At 41.6% G+C, this 18,914-nt stretch overlaps 1 protein-coding gene across 1 annotated transcript in view; it reads right to left on the minus strand.

Annotated features, from left to right (window-relative positions):
* LOC115370476 (scavenger receptor cysteine-rich type 1 protein M160-like) overlaps positions 1-18,914 on the minus strand; it is a 47,711-nt gene that overhangs the window by 20,261 nt on the left and 8,536 nt on the right. Inside the window, exons 4-11 of the mRNA XM_030067504.1 lie at positions 17,167-17,472; positions 7,898-8,203; positions 6,833-7,138; positions 6,432-6,737; positions 3,540-3,845; positions 3,145-3,444; positions 986-1,291; positions 881-890 (exon numbers count right to left, since the gene is read on the minus strand). Of these exons, the coding sequence (XP_029923364.1) occupies positions 881-890; positions 986-1,291; positions 3,145-3,444; positions 3,540-3,845; positions 6,432-6,737; positions 6,833-7,138; positions 7,898-8,203; positions 17,167-17,472 (2,146 nt within the window). The remainder of the gene's footprint in view (positions 1-880; positions 891-985; positions 1,292-3,144; positions 3,445-3,539; positions 3,846-6,431; positions 6,738-6,832; positions 7,139-7,897; positions 8,204-17,166; positions 17,473-18,914) is intronic.

Raw genomic sequence — 18,914 nt, forward strand, 5'->3', positions numbered from 1 at the left:
ACCCAAGTAAGCAATTACTAAGGTCAAGACTCATTACTTAATTATACTTTTTATTTCATACTCAATTATCTTACAGGCAAGCTCTGTTCATGACTCTGCAGTCCAAGTTCTTTTCCTTCTTGCTTGCTTTTATTCTATCTCTCTCTTTCTTTTTCTCTCTTTCATCTTTTTCATACCAAAGCTGCCTTTCTGGGATGGCACGATCTGTAATCAGGGAGAAGAATTGTCTATGACCTGTGCTGTTAGTAGGGCCGCTGTGAATAAAGAAAGCTCCCCATCTGATACCTGTGTCTCGTCCATCTGATTCCTCGTTGTAATGCCACTTTTCTGCCACGACACCATGAAAAAGCAGCAAATTTGAAATGTAAAAAAACAAAACAAAACAAAACAAACAAACAAACAAAAAAACACTGATACATGCTATAGCTTCCCAACTTTTTAGATGACACTAGGTCATGGCACAGCACTGACCTAGGATATAGCAACATGTTAATATTAAAACAGTAACAGGTAGATAGCAGAAGGGGAAGAGAATTCCAGATGAAACTGTTGGCCGATGTGTTTGTTTGTATGTGTGTGTGAGATGATATTACCTGAGCAGGTGATAATTTGACTGTGAGAATCACTCTGAGGAACCAGTTCTATACACTCCCTCAGTGTAGAGCCAGATTGAGGGCAGGAAGGTGTGATCCTCCACACAGGTCTTCTTGAGTGATGCCATGTCGTTGTTATTGAAGCAGCAGAGCCACAGTCCAGCTCTCTGCATGCTACAGCTGCTGCATTCAGGCCCCAGTCATTAAAAAAGTCATACACTGGTTTCCACTCTCCATGGTATTTCACCTCGAGTATACCAGAACAGGGTGTGTCTCCTCCCACTAACCTGACAGGCTCTGAACAGAGACAAGACAATAATTAGTAAAAGCAGTAAAGTTCCTTTGATGTGAACATGAATGAAGTCAGATGGGAGCTGCAGCTCCTCTTCTACCTGAGCAGGTGAGTCCAACAGCTTTGCCAGGTGAGCAGGTGTTTCTAGCTGAGCCTGAGCTTCCACAGTCCAGGAGAGAGGACTCACTGCCTTCACACTGGAACTCTTTGGTCCACACTGGAGTCTCCACTTCTCCATAGAGTGCCCCCTGGAGGACTGAAGGAGGCCCACAGCCAAGCTCCCTACAGACCACCTCTGCATCGTGCTGGTCAAAGTCAGCTTCACACACTGAGGACCACGACTGGTCGGACTTCACCTCCACTCTGCCTGAGCACAGACTATTCCCGTTCACCAGCCGCACAGACTCTTGAGAGAGAGAGAGAGAGAGAGAGAGAGAGAGAGAGACAAGTAAGTTCAGGTTCAAATTTATTTGAAGCTTTTAATCAGGTATAATATCAAAGGGCTTTACGGGCCCACAGTTTATTGAAAACAACCACACCCCCACAGCCTGAAGTCTCATAGCAGACAAGACAAAAAACACAACACAATAAAACCCAGAAGCCAAAAGGGGGAAAAAATTACAAATTTAACTGTTTTCCTTTTCTGGGATATGGTGGGGCAGCTGCAGCAACATTCTCTTAAAGTTCTCTTATTTTCTGTTATTTTTCTGTTAGTGGTGCCTACAGACTGCAAGATTACAGTAGTTTTACAAGTTTAATGCAAGCTACACTGTGCAATATGGATCTAATAGTTTGACATGTGTAGAGAGTACAATGATCACATCGACTGAATCATATAGGCTATGACGCAAGTCAATATACAATAAAATGTCATCGGCATACACACATCATATAAACAAGGCTTCCTCTGCCACAGCTCAAGATCTTTCTTTGTTGGAATCCAAACATTGTTGTTTTACCTCTCTCATTGGGTTTAGCATCAGAGCTTCATTTTATGCACGGTGTGAGTTTGCACAACAGTTCAAAGAAGAGGAGGATGGGAATGTGGGCCCAATCCTTTTTCCTCCTCATTTCACCTCCATCATTAGGTTTAGCGCCAGTGTTGTGCTGACCTTGGTTATTTTCTGCTGCATTCCTATTAGTTGCACCAACAGAGATGCAGTTCTTTTGTATAAATAATCAAAAATTAATTTATGCATTTAACTATTTTTAGTACCTGGCTGGTCTTTGTTTTTTATTTGCTGTAATTGCAACAAATTCTCAAGTGTCTGCATTCAAATATTGTTATTTTAGTAATGTAATTCCTACACTGTGATTATTAGGTTTTTTCTTTTAATGCATTTTTTTATGTTCTTCAACTCAAAAATGCATGTTTCCATGTGTTGCACAACCAATTTGTGACAATGACCATGACAATGAGACTTTCTGTTGATATTCCTATCCTGGCAAGAGCGCTCTCAACCATTCATAAATGTTTCTCTTACCTCAGAGAAAACCAAAAATAAGCAAACATTTGCGATTTGCAGAAATCAGTAGGTACAAACAAAATTAGAACAGCTCATGGATAGAAACAAAAATAAGAAATTTGTTTGTATATGACCCCCTGCATCTGGCCCAATGTGTTGCACATTTTGACTAATGTTACTCTGATTTGCAATTGGTCACTATTGTCAGATCTAGTTCAATCAAGTTTTCTGGTTATAACATATGACTCATGGCAAAAAGCCACAAATGGCTGACATGCTACTGTGGTGCATTATATTTGAATCATACCGTAGTTTAATTTGTAATTTGAGAGGTGTTCGACGATACAATTAGCTGCTGAGCCTCTCCTGAGTTGTGGTCAGCACCTAGAGTAGGCCTGAGCTGGGTAGCCTATAGTTTGGAGAAGGGGAGATAAGCCTGGTGGAGATCTGCACTATGCTCAGTGACCTCATCCAGTTTTTATTTTCAATGCCAAAATGTTGCTTTCCTGAACCCGAATCCCTGGTTTCCTCTTGAGTTTCAGCTCTCTGAAGCTCAAACTGTCCTCTCAGGGTTTAACCAGGACAGAAATGCCTTGGCCTTTCTCACCACAGGCCTCTTCATGACTCCAGATATTTTTCATTGTCTACCTGTTCAGTTTCCTTGCGTTTAATTGAAGTGGGTTTGTAAACAATTTCTAACCTTCTGAAAACTATTTCTATGTCCTGAGATTTGAGAACGTTTGACTGTAAGGGTGTGTGTGTGGGTGTGTCTGTATTTTACTGACTGTGTTACCTGAGCAGGTGATCTCAAGGCTGAGGGGGGAAGACAAAGATGATGTGCTCACACAGTCCCTCAGGATAGATCCAGACTCAAGACAGGGAGATTGGAACGTCCATAAAGGTCTATTTGAGGACAACCTTTTCAATTTTGCTGAAACAACAGAGCCACAGTCCAGCTCTCTGCACAGAGCAGCTGCTGCCTTCAGGTTCCACTTGTCCCTTTGAGTCACTGGTCTCCACTCTCCTTGTTGTTTTATCTCCAACGTACCATTACAGCGGCTTGCTCCTCCCACCAACCTGATATCATCAGGCTCTGAACAGAGACAAGACAATAATTAGTAAAAGCACTAAAGTTCCTTTGATGTGAACATGAATGAAGTCAGATGGGAGCTGCAGCTCCTCTTCTACCTGAGCAGGTGAGTCCAACAGCTTTGCCAGGTGAGCAGGTGTTTCTAGCTGAGCCTGAGCTTCTACAGTCCAGGAGAGAGGACTCACTGCCTTCACACTGGAACTCTTTGGTCCACATTGGAGCCTCTGCTTCTCCATAGAGCGCCCCCTGGAGGACTGAAGGAGGCCCACAGCCAAGCTCCCTACAGACCACCTCTGCATCCTGCTGGTCAAAGTCAGCTTCACACACTGAGGACCACGACTGGTCAGACTTCACCTCCACTCTGCCTGAGCACAGACTATTCCCATTCACCAGCCTCACAGACTCTGGAGAGAGATAGAGAGCGAGAGAGGGAGAGAGAGAGAGAGAGAGAGAGAGAGAGAGAGAGAGAGAGAGAGAGATGGTGTTTTCGTTTTAAAACACACTTTGTTAAGCAATAAAGGATCCCTCAAAACAACAAACAAATTCAAGGGGTGCAAAGCATATAGAAAAAAATACAAAAGCAAAATCAGATGCACAGTTCAAAAAGAAAGCAACAGTTCTCCTGCCCCCTCAACAAAGTGCAAAAGCCCTTTCACTGCCCAAACGGGTCTGAAAGCATCCAGATTATTCAGTGTGTGATAGTAAGCATGTTCAACCTTTAGACGAGCAGCAACCAGTCCCTTAAGACGTCAACACCATCTGTACATCCTGCACCCTGAAAGTGCTTTTTCCTGGATATCCAGAGAGTGAGTTTAGCCACTGCAAACATAAGGTCAGCATAATACAAACATGCCTTGCCAGGTATTTAGGACCATAGATAAATAAATCTGAAGAAAAACGTTCTCCTAAACCTGTACACTATGCAAACCAGCTAAACTTAGACACCCAGTCCACCAGTGATTCCTCCTGTGAGTAGAACTGACCGCCTTCCCCATGGCTAGGCTCAAGGTGTGCTATGCATCTAAAGCTATCGCTCAATGTATCATCCTCCATTGGAGGTCAGCTGTCCCTCTTATAATGGGCAGCTTCTATGAAGCCCTCTGCGTTGGTGGACTTTGGCAGGAAAGCACAGACCTCCCTCACCAGTCTTTCCAGGCTCCTGATTGACTTAATGTCCAAAGCCGTAGTATAGTCTACCTTTGAAGACCTGCAATTTTCCTTGTCTACATTTTTTCCTTCTGGAATATTTTGTCTTCCCAGCGGAAAAAGAATGCTGTTGCGCCTTATCTGAAGGCTAAAAACACCAGTTTGGCAAATGAAAATGGTGCTGACCTTGTGGTGCTGCTTACTGCTAATGCAGCGGGTTGTAATGATACCACCATCCTACAGGGAATCCAATCTCAAATCAATTGCTGATCACTGTAGATCACTGCGAGATGTGCCTCTCAAATTTTTCACTCTAAATTCCAGACTAAATACAGGGGCACAGATTGGCAGATTCCCAGACGTGCAGTTTGTAGAATCCAAAGTTATTGCAAATAAATGTGGTTGTTATATTGTTCTTCAAGGTTTACTGTAGAATATACAGATTGTGATGGTATTTCTCTATGCCCCCCAACTGGGATAATGCTGATTTCTTCTCATCAACTCATTGTAAGGGCAGGCTTGAACTTTATCCTCCATCATACTCTAGACCAGTGGTCCCCAACCACCAGTCCGCGGACCGGTACCGGGCCATGAGACATTCCAGGCCAGGCAGCGTGGGGAAAAAAAAAAAAAAAAACAACACTCACCTGTGCCAGAATTCAATACAATGAGAAAACTTAACGGGCTACTGTCATTGTTTTATGTGCCGCACAGCCTAGATCACATGTAATTTGGCGCATGCACCCACATGTAGGTAATTGAAAAATGAGAGTGTCTCTGCAGCCTAACCCTACCTCCACCCCCTGCCGGGCCGTGAAAAAACAATCTGAATCAAGGTGGTCCGTGGTGTAGGAAAGGTTGGGGACCGCTGCTCTAGACCACTCTGGTATTTCCTCAAGACCACTGTAGAAGCTGGCTCAAATTGAAGAGATTATAGAGTGGTGGACCCATGGTGATTTAAAAATCCAACATCAAAACATTTTTTTTCAGGGCTCAGCAGTCATGCTCAAGAGTAGATTATTTCCTTTTAGATAAAAAGCTACCCGTGGGCCTTGAATCCACTCAGTGTGATGCATTGTTATTTCAGATCACAGTAGTATTTTTTTTTTTTTTTTTTTTATCTGACCATCTACCCCTGCAACAGGATCAGCCCCCAATTTTAGAGGTATTGAGCGGGGAAGCCATATACATATCATACATATATCTCTGTATGCAGATGATCTCTTACTTTATTGCTTGGATCACCTTAGCTCTTTTACTGGCTTAAGGGTAATATTATTCAAAACATATCTAGAGCTGGGGTGTGTAGCAGGGCTAAGTTATGCAGTGAGTAAGGAACAAATCTGTCATTACAGATATAACTGAGCAATGCAGTTGCTAAATGGATTACCATGGACTGCCAGCCCATCAGCGTTGTTGAAAACAACAAAACGTCATACAGGTTGTGTCAGGGAATCATATAAACCCCCTGGAACAGTAACACTTATTCCCCAAATAGTCTATACAACAGTGAAAGTAACTTATGACTTCTAAATATGTGACTAATCATGATTAATACATGACTACCTGGTGATTAAACACAATTAAAAATGTATCATCTGACACACACAAGCTCCTGGGTTTCATAGGGTTTATACACACACACACACACACACACACACACACACACACACACACACACACACACACACACACACACACTAACTGCTGTCTATACAACAGCAGTTAGACTGTTTACTTAAGGGCACGTCAGCATAAGATTGTGTGTGTGTGTGTGTGTGTGTGTGTGTGTGTATGTATGTGTGTGAGTGTGTGTGCATGTATGATGTCATTGACAATATTACCTGAGCAGGTGACCTCCAGAGTGTAACGGGAATACTCAGCCCTCATTTCTATACACTCCCTCAGTGCGGTTCCAGACAAAGGACAAGAAGACTTTGAAATGAACCAAACAAGGATGGGGGAACCCTGTCTCCTTCCTGCTGAAACAGCAGAGCCACAGTCCAGCTCTCTGCACACTGCAGTAGCTGTCTTCAGGCTGAAGAAGTATAAGGTCTTGTCAACCACTGGTTTCCACTCTCCATGTTGTTTCAGCTCCAGTCTACCAGCACAGCGGCTGCCTCCTCCTACCAGCCTGATATCATCAAGCTCTGAACAGAGACAAGACAGTAATTAGTAAAAGCATTAAAGTTCCTTTGATGTGAATATGAATGAAGTCAGATGGGAGCTGCAGCTCCTCTTCTACCTGAACAGGTGAGTCCAACAGCTTTGCCAGGTGAGCAGGTGTTTCTAGCTGAGCCTGAGCTTCCACAGTCCAGGAGAGAGGACTCACTGCCTTCACACTGGAACTCTTTGGTCCACATTGGAGCCTCTGCTTCTCCATAGAGCGCCCCCTGGAGGACTGAAGGAGCCCCACAGCCAAGCTCCCTACAGACCACCTGTGCATCCTGCTGGTCAAAGTCAGCTTCACACACTGAGGACCACGACTGGTCAGACTTCACCTCCACTCTGCCTGAGCACAGACTATTCCCATTCACCAGCCTCACAGACTCTGGAGAGAGAGAGAGAGAGAGAGAGAGAGGGAGGGGGAGAGAGAGAGAGAGAGAGAGAGAGAGAGAGAGAGAGAGAGAAAGAGAGAGAGAGAGAAAGAGAAAGAGAAAGAGAGAGAGAGAGAGAGAGAGAGAGAGAGAGAGAGAGATGTTTAACACCAATATTTATTCCTAGTTAATTTCTAGTTTGTATAACAAAACGTTAATGAAAAAAGCTAAAATAGCAAATAAAAATATTAAAAATCCAGAACCAACGAGTTCTCTGTGAAAGAACACGGCACATCCTGCACACCCCAAGTGTTCACAAAAACGCACACAAAAAGTCCTTTTTGTCTGTCTGTAAAACATGAACTCCACCCTCAGCCAAGCTGCCAGCTGCCCAGTCAGCATCTGCACCACATCCTCTAACCCCTCACATGGTTTCTCTTTGTCTTTCCAAATAGCTACTTTGGCCAGTCCTGAAATTAAATTCATTACATTTTTTCGTAATAGACAAGTGTGGACCATAGAAAAAAGACAAAAAGTTCTGAAACCATGACTGTAGTCAGCTAAATGGCTTATCCTCCACAGGCTGTCTGTTTGCCCACTGGGAACATTTGCAGTGGTTTTTACTGGGAGCTGACCGGTACAACACCGCACCTCAGTAGGAGACTCTATGTGTGTGTGTGTGTGTGTGTGTGTGTGTGTGTGTGTGTGTGCGTGCCTGTGCGTGTGTGTGTCTGTGTGTGTGCGCACGCACATGACGTCACTGATGATATTACCTGAGCAGGCGATCTCCAGGCTGTAACGAGAGCTTTCACCAAACGACCTCTGCACACACTCCCTCAGTGTAGATCCAGACTGGAGACAAGAGGGTCTGATCTTCCACACATTTCTGTATTCAAATTTTTTTCTCCATTGTGTTGAAACAGCAGAGCCACAGTCCAGCTCTCTGCACACTGCAGCTGTTGCCTGTGGGTTCCAGTTAAAGCTCCAGTCAACCAGTGGTCTCCACTGTCCACTTTGTTTCATCTCCAGTGTACCATTACAGCGGCTGGCTCCTCCCACCAACTTGACATAATCAATCTCTGAATAGAGACAAGGCAGTAATTAGTACAAAAATATTTTTTTTTTCATTTGGAAAAGTCTTCTGGTTCTTTTTTAAATTCTCTATGTCCATTTCGTTTCTCTGTTTTACCTCCTGAAAAGTTTTTTTTCTTTCTATAAGCAGAAAATACATCAACATTACAAAGCAGTTCAAAGCCACTGGGTTATCCAGCTCCTCAGAACCAAACCATCCCAATAAAAATGCTCTCATGCTTTGACTAAACTCACTTAGCATTTATATGACTACTTCATCATGAATCAGATCAATTATTTGAACAGTGATTAGTGATGACATTGGATGAAGATGAGCACAGAACACAAAGCTAACCTGCCAGATGGGGGCAGTATGGGATTAAATAAATCTGGATGGAGCGACTGATGTTATGTGAAATTACATTAATTTAAAATGTATTGTATATTATAGAAAATTAATACCATAATTCTTTGTAATTTAGATAAGATGTACAGCATTTAACAAAGAAGCTTAATAGCAATGTGCTGTTCACTGTTGTAAATCTCAGGTAGTGTTTTTTGTTTGTTTTGTTTTGTTTGTTTGTTTGTTTTTGTTTGTTTTTAAGCTGTACAAAATTACGTTTTGTAGTCATTATGATTATGAGTTCACAGCACTTTCAATATAAGAGGAGAATGAGCATGAGCTTGTCAGATTCCATGGTGGGCCAAATGTGGCCCCAGATTGCGCAGCCCTGGTCTACAGAACATAGCCCTGATGGTGAGTCCTGTGGCAGCTGTCTTAAATTTAAAACATATCTAAGTAAATAAATATACTCAGTTGTACTATCAATTTAATACTCGGTTATTTTAATTATTTACAGACTGTTCGTGACTCCTTACAGTCAAAATTCTTATTCTTTCTTTCTTTCTTTGTTGTTACTAAAACTGCCTTCCTGTGCATGAAAATTCACCAAATTTAAAATATATTTTTTTAAATAATACATTGTACAACTTTTTAGATGACTACTTGCAAAATTTCACAATACTGTGTTTAAAAAAATATGACTAAAATTCCAACAAAAAATAGCTTCATTCAAAACAGCTATGGCAAAATGAATTTCATATGAATCCATGCAGCTAATTACAAGATAAAAACGTTTTGCCTATGTGGAGGTGAAACACAATGTGACCCAGCTGATTTTGGTACTAGAAAAGAGTGCCAATGCCTAACTGGCATTAATAAGTAAAAGCGTTAAAATTGTTTTGATCTGAACCTGAATGAGGCAAAATCAAAGCTGCAGTTCCACCTCTAACTGAACAGGTGAATCCAGCAGCTGCAAAGAGCATATTTATGTTGTCGTATATTAATCACACAAAGGTTTTTCTGAATAAAGTGAGGCCTGCTTGTTGCTTAACCATGCATTATAAATTCATAGTTAACACAGTCAGATATACACTATATTGCCAAAAGTATTAACTCAGCTATCCAAATCATTGAATTCAGGTGTTCCAATCACTTCCATAGCCACAGGTGTATAAAATCAAGCACCTAGGTATGCAGACTACTTCTACAAATATTTGTGAAAGAATGCGTCGCTCTCAGGAGCTCAGTGAATTCCAGCGTGGTGCTGTAATAGTAATGTAATAGGATGCCACCTGTGCAATAAGTCCAGTTGTGAAATTTCCTCGCTACTAAATATTCCACAATCAACTGTTAGTGGTACTATAACAAAGTGGAAGCGGTTGGGAACGACAGCAACTCAACCACAAAGTGGTAGGCCACGTAAAATCACAGAGCGGGGTCAGCGGATGCTGAGGCGCATAGTGTGCAGAGGTCGCCAACTTTCTGCAGAGTCAACAGCTACAGACCTCCAAACTTCATGTGATCTTCAGATTAGCTCAAGAACAGTGCGTATAGAGAGCTTCATGGAAGGGGTTTCCATGGCCGAGCAGCTGCATCCAAGCCTTACATCACCAAGCGTAATGCAAAGCGTCGGATGCAGCGGTGTAAAGCACGCCGCCACTGGACTCTAGAACAGTGGAGACGTGTTCTCTGGAGTGACCAATCACACTTCTCCGTCTGGCAATCTGATGATCTGATGAGTCTGGGTTTGGTGGTTGCCAGGAGAACGGTACTTGTCTGACTGCATTGTGCCAAGTGTAAAGTTTGGTGGAGGGGGAATTATGGTGTGGGGTTGTTTTTCGGAAGCTGGGCTCGGCCCCTTAGTTCCAGTGAAAGGAAATCTTAATGCTTCAGCATACCAAGACATTTTGGACAATTTCATGCTCCCAACTTTGTGGGAACAGTGAGGAAAAACTTGACTGGCCTGCACAGAGTCCTGAACTCAACCCGATAGAACACCTTTGGGATGAATTGGAGTGGAGACTGTGAGCCAGGCCTTCTCGTCCAACATCAGCGTCTGACCTCACAAATGCACTTCTGGAAGAATGGTCCAAAATTCCCATAAACAGACTCCTAAACCTTGTGGACAGCCTTCCTAGAAGAGTTGAAGCTGTTATAGCTGCAAAAGGTGGGCCGACATCATATTAAATCCTATGGTTTAAGAATGGGATGCCACTCACATTCATATGCGTGTGAAGGCAGACGAGCGAATACTTTTGGCAGTATAGTGTAGCTGCTTGATCCAGATTCACATTCTCCCTCCACTTACCTGAGACAGTGATAGAGAGTGGCTGGCTCTCAGAGAAGAAGTAATGAGACAAAACAAAGTTGTGATAAACACAGCTGTAGTTCCCTTGGTGGGCGCGGTCTGCAGCAGGAAACAGGAAGTGTGCAGAGTGATTGACAGCTGGCAGGGTGTAGTTGCGTGTTATGTTGGAGGAGGTGAAGGTGAGGAGGAAGGAGCCTTCTGGAAACTGTGGCCGGATGGAGCAGCTGATGGTGAATTTGAAGCCCCTGAACACCTTACGGCCCTGCTGCTGGTCTTCGGAGTCCTCTTCAGTGTTGGGAGACAGGGAGATGGTTGGCTTAAACAGCATATCTGTGAATGAAGAGGGAGATGATACAGACATGAATAGGCATCAGAAATCCAATGCAACAAGGAGTGCAAATTATCCCCCAAATACGGATTTCCATGTCAAAAATCCTTGGATCCACTGAATTCTGCTGCTGCTTGCCAACCTAAACCATTATTTTACTAACTAAAACGTAACAGTGTGGTGCACATTACATACATCACAGCTTGGTGACCTGTGACCAATGTTGTTTTGCTGTTAAGTTTCAGATCGCATTGATTCTAGTTTGATACTGGGGCATAAAAATACCTGGTTTACAAGTATACATGTGTACAAAATGGTAAAAGTATAAAACAACATAAATTTACGCTTAATGGTGGATTTATTTGTGCAAAAAACCACTTGATTTTCCCGGTGTGTGACATTATTATTGCAGTGAGTCATCAGAGGGAGCCTACTGCCTTTAGCTTATAAAAAATGAGCAAAACTTTTATTTTTCACATACAAATGAATAACCATGTTTTTCTAAATTATCTTGAAGGCTTTGGGAAAACTGCATATATTTCTATCCTTGACATCACTGTTGAGTGTTAGCTGAGCAGATGACCTCCAACCTGAGACCCACATGAACACATAATTCAGTCTATCCTACACACTCTCTCAGAGCAGAGTCAGGCTCATCACAGCAAGATGTAATTCCCATTACAAATTATTTTTGAGAATCCCTCTTCCTTTCCGTTCCTTTCTCAGCTGAGCCCGAGAAAACAGAAACACCGCTACACTGAGTGTGTGCCTGAATGTATAAATATGACTTTTCTTTGGTGTCCCCTGCCTTTCCCGTCTCTTTGCCGTCCAGTGTTGCTATCAAATAAAGTAAATGCCAAAGAGTGACAAAATAATAATAACAATAATAATAACAATAGTAATAGTAACAATACCAATACTACTACTACTACTACTACTACTACTACTAATAGTGTTGCAAAGGGGTGGAAAGTTTCCGGTAAATTTCCCGGAAAGTTTCTGAAAATTCCCATGGGAATTTTTGCTCTGGAATATTGGAAATTTTCAGAAGATTTTTGCTGTCACTTTTTTTCCAATTTTTCCGAAAATTCCCGGGAAAATTTGGCTTCGGAAATTTGGGAATTTTTTTTTTTTTTTTTTTTCTTGTCATCAATTTGAATGAGGTTTTTTAAAAAGTTTCCATGGAAATTTAAGCTTTTAAGAAATTAAGAAATTTCATTTTTGTTGTTGTTAACTTAAGGTGAATGAGGCAAAAATAAACAATAATCAATAAAATGAATGTCAACATCAATATCACCATTTTGGAAATGGAAACCCTAATGTCCTGAACTGAGGACTCACCTCTAACCCAAAGGCCACAATGCCAGCATACTATAAAATCATCATCCCCATACCCAAGTGTGTGAAATAAAACTTAAATATAAAACTTATAATATAAACAGTCAACTTTGCATTTCGGTGCAAACAAATATGTTGCATGATTCAATGCAAATTCAACTGTACATATGCAAATAATTTCGAGCACATTTGATCATCATCAATCAGTTGCCTATACTCCACTAGGCTACAGCACTTCCACTGAGACAGACGATCATCACATCAACATCACGATTCAATTTCCTGCATTTCTATGTATTTTAATGGGTAGTTTGAACCACTTCATATGCACACCTTAACAGTAGAACAGACATAGGATTATTATAAAGAGAAAATTCGTTGCACATGGGTGATACCATTAATATCTTAATGTAGAATATTTACATAAAACGCCCCGATGGATCAGGTTAACTTCATTTGAACAACAGATTTCCCGAACATTTATATGGGCTATGCAAACTTCAATTCACATGATAAAAATTAATCCACAGACCACCAAAGTAACTTTTGACTGATTAATTAAATCAACTTAAAATTGCAAAATTGTTTATTGCACGCAGCGTGATTAACTGCGAATCGCGGCATTGCACAATCAATAATCAGCTGATAATAATAATCAACCAGATCTGGCAGACCTGACCGGGTGGCCATGCACACCATGCGGTGCTGGCCGGCACCAAGCAGGCACCGCAAAGGGGAGCTGTGCTCCCCTTTGCTACCCCTTATTTCGTACACTGATTATGCCAATATTCACGACAGTTTGACTCAGCTGGGGAAAATTCCCGAAAATTCCCTGGAAATTCATTATAATATAACATGTTTGCATGCATATCTGCTTATAACAAACCAAAATGTTTATTATGTATATATGTATATGACCGGGTGAATGCAGTGAATATAAATTCCCGGAAATTCCTGTTAATTCCCGTTAATTTCCGAAAATTACCATGGAAATTTGCCAACTTTGAAAATTCTAGGAATTTTGCAACACTACCTACTACTACTACTACTACTACTAATAACAATAATAATAATTTTCAGGAACCAAAAAAGTACTTTGTATCAATGTGGTAGCAGGCTAATGCATGCAATAATGGCCATAAAATATTAACAAAAAAAGATTTACTGTAAATTGCTACTTTAGAGTAAATCTTTAACTTTGACTGAAGTAAGCTGATGAAGACCAGAATATCAACTGGCCTTGCTTGAAGCAAGAAATCCACTGTATTAGTTGGCGAGCCAGCCAGGAGGGGCAGGGGCCTTGGGCCAGTGTGAGGTCATCTGCTAACCAGAAGCAAGGGGACCACAAAATACAAATAAGCAGAACCTGTTTCTAAAATCTGCTGTTTTTGTTGTTGGCTGGCTTGAGATTGCACCTGCACAGGTCACAGATAAAATTCCAGCCTCTCCCTAAAAGAATCTAGAATGAGTTGAGCTGTTATGGTTTAATACTGCAGCAGGAGGGGCAGGTGTGAGTTTGTGCATCCTGTACTATCCTGTATTATCTTTAACTAACTGTTATGTGTGGTTGCTTAGGAAACATTGAGGAAAAGTGTTAAAATAATGAAAAGAGAGCTGATAGAGTACTGCTGTTTTGTTAAGTCCAAGTGCATGTGTTTCAGTTAAACTAAATTTTGTGTGGCGGTGGCCAATACACTAGTGTTTTGAAAACAATTGGCAAAATTCAAAATTTATAAATATGTGGCAACAACGTTGATCCTAGGCAGAATAACTGCCCATATATATGTCCTCTGTGTCTGTTGATAGTTAAAGTAATACTGCTGGCAAAAGGAGTACCCATGTACCTTAAGGTCAAGAAGTTTGTAAATTTAGTTAGTCAAAAGCCTGACAGGCTTCGGAAGTTAAAAGGCTTCAGTTAGATAATACATATACATGCAGGCGTGTGTACATGGTATGATAAATCAGATTTACTTACTTATTTAGTTTTTTGTGGTGTACATACTTTTCCTGTTCTTACTAAAGGACACCTCAGGAGAAAAGTGGGTTTGCATGCATGTGTGCATATGTGCGCATGTGAATACGTGCATATGTGTGTGTGATGTCATTAATGATGTTACCCGAGCAGGCAATGTCCAGGCTGTGAGCAGAAGACTCATACCACGTCAGCGCTACACACTCCCTCAGTCTAGCTCCAGACTCAAGACAGGAAGATCTAAACTTCCACACAGATTTTTCTTTGTGGACGAGTTGTAAGGAGCCTGGAAAAGTGTGAAAAGGTATGGAAATATATGAACAAAGGAAAGTATGTCAGAGGATATCATTTCCCAACTATTGTTTCTATGTACACTTTTTTGAACATGTGTAATTTATTAATTCACAATAAAGGAAAAAAAAAAGATTTTTGTTTTGAAGTGGCTATGCTTTGCACTGAGAGAATGCAGATGAATAAAATTCGAATGCATTCCTTTGATTGTTTGGGGATTCTGTGCTTTGTGAACAACAACAGTGGCTGCTCTCTCCAACCGAGCTCTAGTCACCCTGTGGCCACAAGATGGATGACTGCACATTTTTAGATAAGTGGAAGCAAAGCCACCAGCATGATCACTGTACTATTACAATCAAATGCCTTAAGGAAAGCAACAAAACAAAACAAAACAAAACAAAACAAAACAAAACAAAACAAAACAAACACTGGACACTGGAGTCAGAACACTGGAGTCAGAAACTGTTATGGTATGAGAATTGTGAAGTCAGTCTGAAAGCAGAAGAAGGCCCTAAAACAAGCATTATGCAGTGGTTGAGTCAGAATATGCATTTCCTATCCTATGATTTATGATGTCACAAATCAGCATCCATTTGTTTGATCATCATTTGATTAAATCACTTGACTGATTACAGGAAGTAGTGATTTTCACTGTCTTGTTTCTTTTGTTTTTGTAGAAATGTCACAGAAGGGTGTACAAATATATTGACTGTTTGACCTTCTGTTCTTTCCTGACTTGCAGTTTTTTCTAAAAACCTTTTTTGTATTTGGTTTGTATTTTGTACATTGATTTATGAAAATGAAGCAAATTATCTTGAGATTTTGCAACATTGTAACAGAATCTAACAGCTGACTCACAAAGACTCCGCCCTTGACTGGACTCTTTGGGCAATGGATTGCTCCAATCAAATGCATGGACTCAGGCTCAGGCTTGGGCCGATTGACAATTGAATAAACCCGGACCTGCTGTACAAACGATGACACAAGCCTAATGTACGTAGCTGGCCAATCATGGTGTGCTTACTGAGTGTAGGTACACAGTACATAAGGCCATCGACATTGTTCTCTCCTCAGCAAATTGTGAGACAACAACTGCTCTCTTAGCCGTTGTTGTCTCACCATCTCTTAGATGAATATCCGTTCCAAAGGATTGGTGTCAATGCCCATCATGCCCCATCTGCAACTGACTTTGAGTGTCTCGGCCAGGATCACACCAAGATGGCGCTGCTTAGACTGCCGGGCACTTCCCAACATCAGACATCAGAAGTGATGGGACCATTTCTGGCTCTTTGATGACAAGATGTCACTCCATTGTGACAACAGCGAGCTACAAAGCCTTGACGTCAACCTGGAAGTGACCCCTCCATAGCCAGCCAGCAGGTCTCTGCTGCCACAGCTGCCATGCCTCATGGATGTGGAGCAGCTGGTAATTCAGGAGAAGGGCAACATCTCCCCTTTGTCCAGAGCCTAACTGATGTCCTCCCTGTCCTCCCTGACCACCAACCTCGGTCAGGGAGGACTACCCAGTGGTGACAGGATGGAAGCCAAATGTATATAACATACAGCAAAGGGTCTGGACCACCCAAGCTGCTGTGGCTTAGCCTTGGTATTACATGGTACAAATGCAACACCAGGCACTCAGTAGTAAGGTTGTTGTCTGATAATACTTTTGTGTCAGGGTATTTAGTCATTTGGCTCCTCCCTCTGTACCAAAGAGACCAGTGGAGGGCCAAACCTGTGTGAGACAGAACAAAGATTATGATGTGGACCCAACTGCTCCTATAACATTCGTGTTGGCGGATGACAGCGGCCGGGGACATGGCCTTCTATACCGTGAGTTATGCCCGCACTCAGTTAGCACATCTTGATTGGCGAGTTACATACATGCAAATTTCAGTGAGCAAGTCAGTGTTGAGAGGCCAGTCCCTGTCCTTGTGGAACTAGGGTTACAATATTGCAACCTACGTTTCAGGCCAAAATCATTTTCAGGTCTGATAACATTTACCTATCAGCTGTCTGATTTAGCCAAAAAAAAAAAAAAAAAATCCAAGAAAGGGGGGTCTGGAATTATGGAATTTTGAAATGGAAAATGTGTAGAAACCTTGTTTTGTAAAAAACTTTTTCCATTCTGCTATAACAGCGGAGCCACAGTCCAGCTCTCTGCACACTGAAGCTGCAGCCTTCAGGCTTCTATCAGAGAACCAGTTAATTGCTGGCTTCCACTCTCCATGTTGTTTCAGCTCCAGTCTACCAGCACAGCGGCTGGCTCCTCCCACCAACCTGATATCAACAGGCTCTGATCAGAGACAAGACAGTAATTAGTAAAAGCATTAAAGTTCCTTTGATGTGAACAAGAATGAAGTCAGATGGGAGCTGCTGCTCCTTTTCTACCTGAGCAGGTGAGTCCAACAGCTTTGCCAGGTGAGCTGGTGTTTCTAGCTGAGCCTGAGCTTCCACAGTCCAGGAGAGAGGACTCAAAGCCATCACACTGGAATTCTTTGGTCCATGTTGGAGCCTCCCCTTCTCCATAGAGCGCCCCCTGGTGAACTGAAGGAGGCCCACAGCCAAGCTCCCTACAGACCACTTCTGCATCGTAATAATCAAAGTCATCTTCATACACTGAGGACCACGACTGGTCAGACCTCACCTCCACTCTGCCTTGGCACAGACTATTCCCATTCACCAGCCTCACAGACTCTGGAGAGAAAGTGGGGGGTGGGTGTTATCACAAGTCATGTAAGCCAAGTATCTTTAGTAGCCTTAATCACAGTGACAATCTCAGGGTATGTTAACATGACAGCAGTTTTCCTTTTTGCATCCACATTACAATACTGTGAGAAAAATCCTGATGCACCAATCTGCAAAAAGGATTTAAACACTTCTGTTATTTCAAATACTGGCTGGAATCAGACATTATTTTTGCTTCTAGTGCAGGTTTAGAATGCATGAAGTTATACTGTGTTGTCACAGTTTTGAAAAAAATTACACATTGCCTGTCTACATGATGACGGAAAGGCATTACCAAAATATTACATTCAGGAACCCAGTTTCAAAGGTTTGCATTTTCAGGCCTCCCAAACGCCAGTGTCAAAAAAAGTGGGGGAAAAAAATGGAAAAAACGTTCTTTTTCTGGGATACAATTTGTTGAGCATTTTGACTGAAGTCACTCTGATTTGTCTCTGGGAGTAGTGCACATGGGCAGTGCTCCAGTGTTGCTGGGAGAACCCCAAGATTTGGGGTAGAAAGAGCAAAGCAACCCCAAGAGTTTGTTATAAAAACTAATAAATACATAAATTTCAAAAATGTTAATTATTTAAAAATTGTTTTTCTTCTGTTGGTAATGCGTTTTTAATTCCAAACACAATAAACAAAAACAAAAACAAAAAAATCTAAATACAGTCTTCTCAAACAAAGCTTCACGTGGGTTAGGGTAAGCTGTTGCAGTTGCAGAAATGTTATAGGCGACATCGTGAATGTGTGCTCATTTCAGAAGCCTCTGGGTTTTTAATTTATTTTAAATCTGTTATTTCTGATGCATCAGAACCACAACGGTGGAAGAGACCCCACCCACCTGCACAGTCACACATTCAAGTTGAAAATCAGGTTTATTTATTCACTTCAGCGAAGAACCCGACCCTCTCAAACCTGCTGGAATAATTAATTGGGTCCAGCCTGCAATAATTTACATATGTGAAATACTTTTTTAAGTAATTTTGAAGTAACTGACAACAGATTAAAATGAGGCTGGAGTGAGCAAGGATGTCTCCTTTTGTTAAATGCCTGTTGCATGTTAAATGCCATTTTTACTCTTACTTATTTCTTTTTTGGATGGAAGGAGGACTAGCAAAGTAGGAATTTCATTGTATGGTGTGTATATATTTCTGTGTATATGACAAGAAATCACCAAACTGCCCAGTCTTTTTCATGCTGACGAAACAGATTCCATATAAAATGTTAGAGGAGAGACAATGTTGTAACTTGGTAGAGATAAAACCACTGGTAGAGTGTGTACCACTTGTTAATACTGAGTCCAGAGAAATGCCTGTCCTGAGAAATGCCATCTTGAAAAATCTTGAATCCAATTTAAAAAAACAAAACAAAAAAAAAAACACTTTCATTTGGAAACACACAGCGGTATG

This window comes from Myripristis murdjan, chromosome 13, assembly GCF_902150065.1.
Source record: "Myripristis murdjan chromosome 13, fMyrMur1.1, whole genome shotgun sequence".
NCBI lineage: Eukaryota > Metazoa > Chordata > Actinopteri > Holocentriformes > Holocentridae > Myripristis > Myripristis murdjan.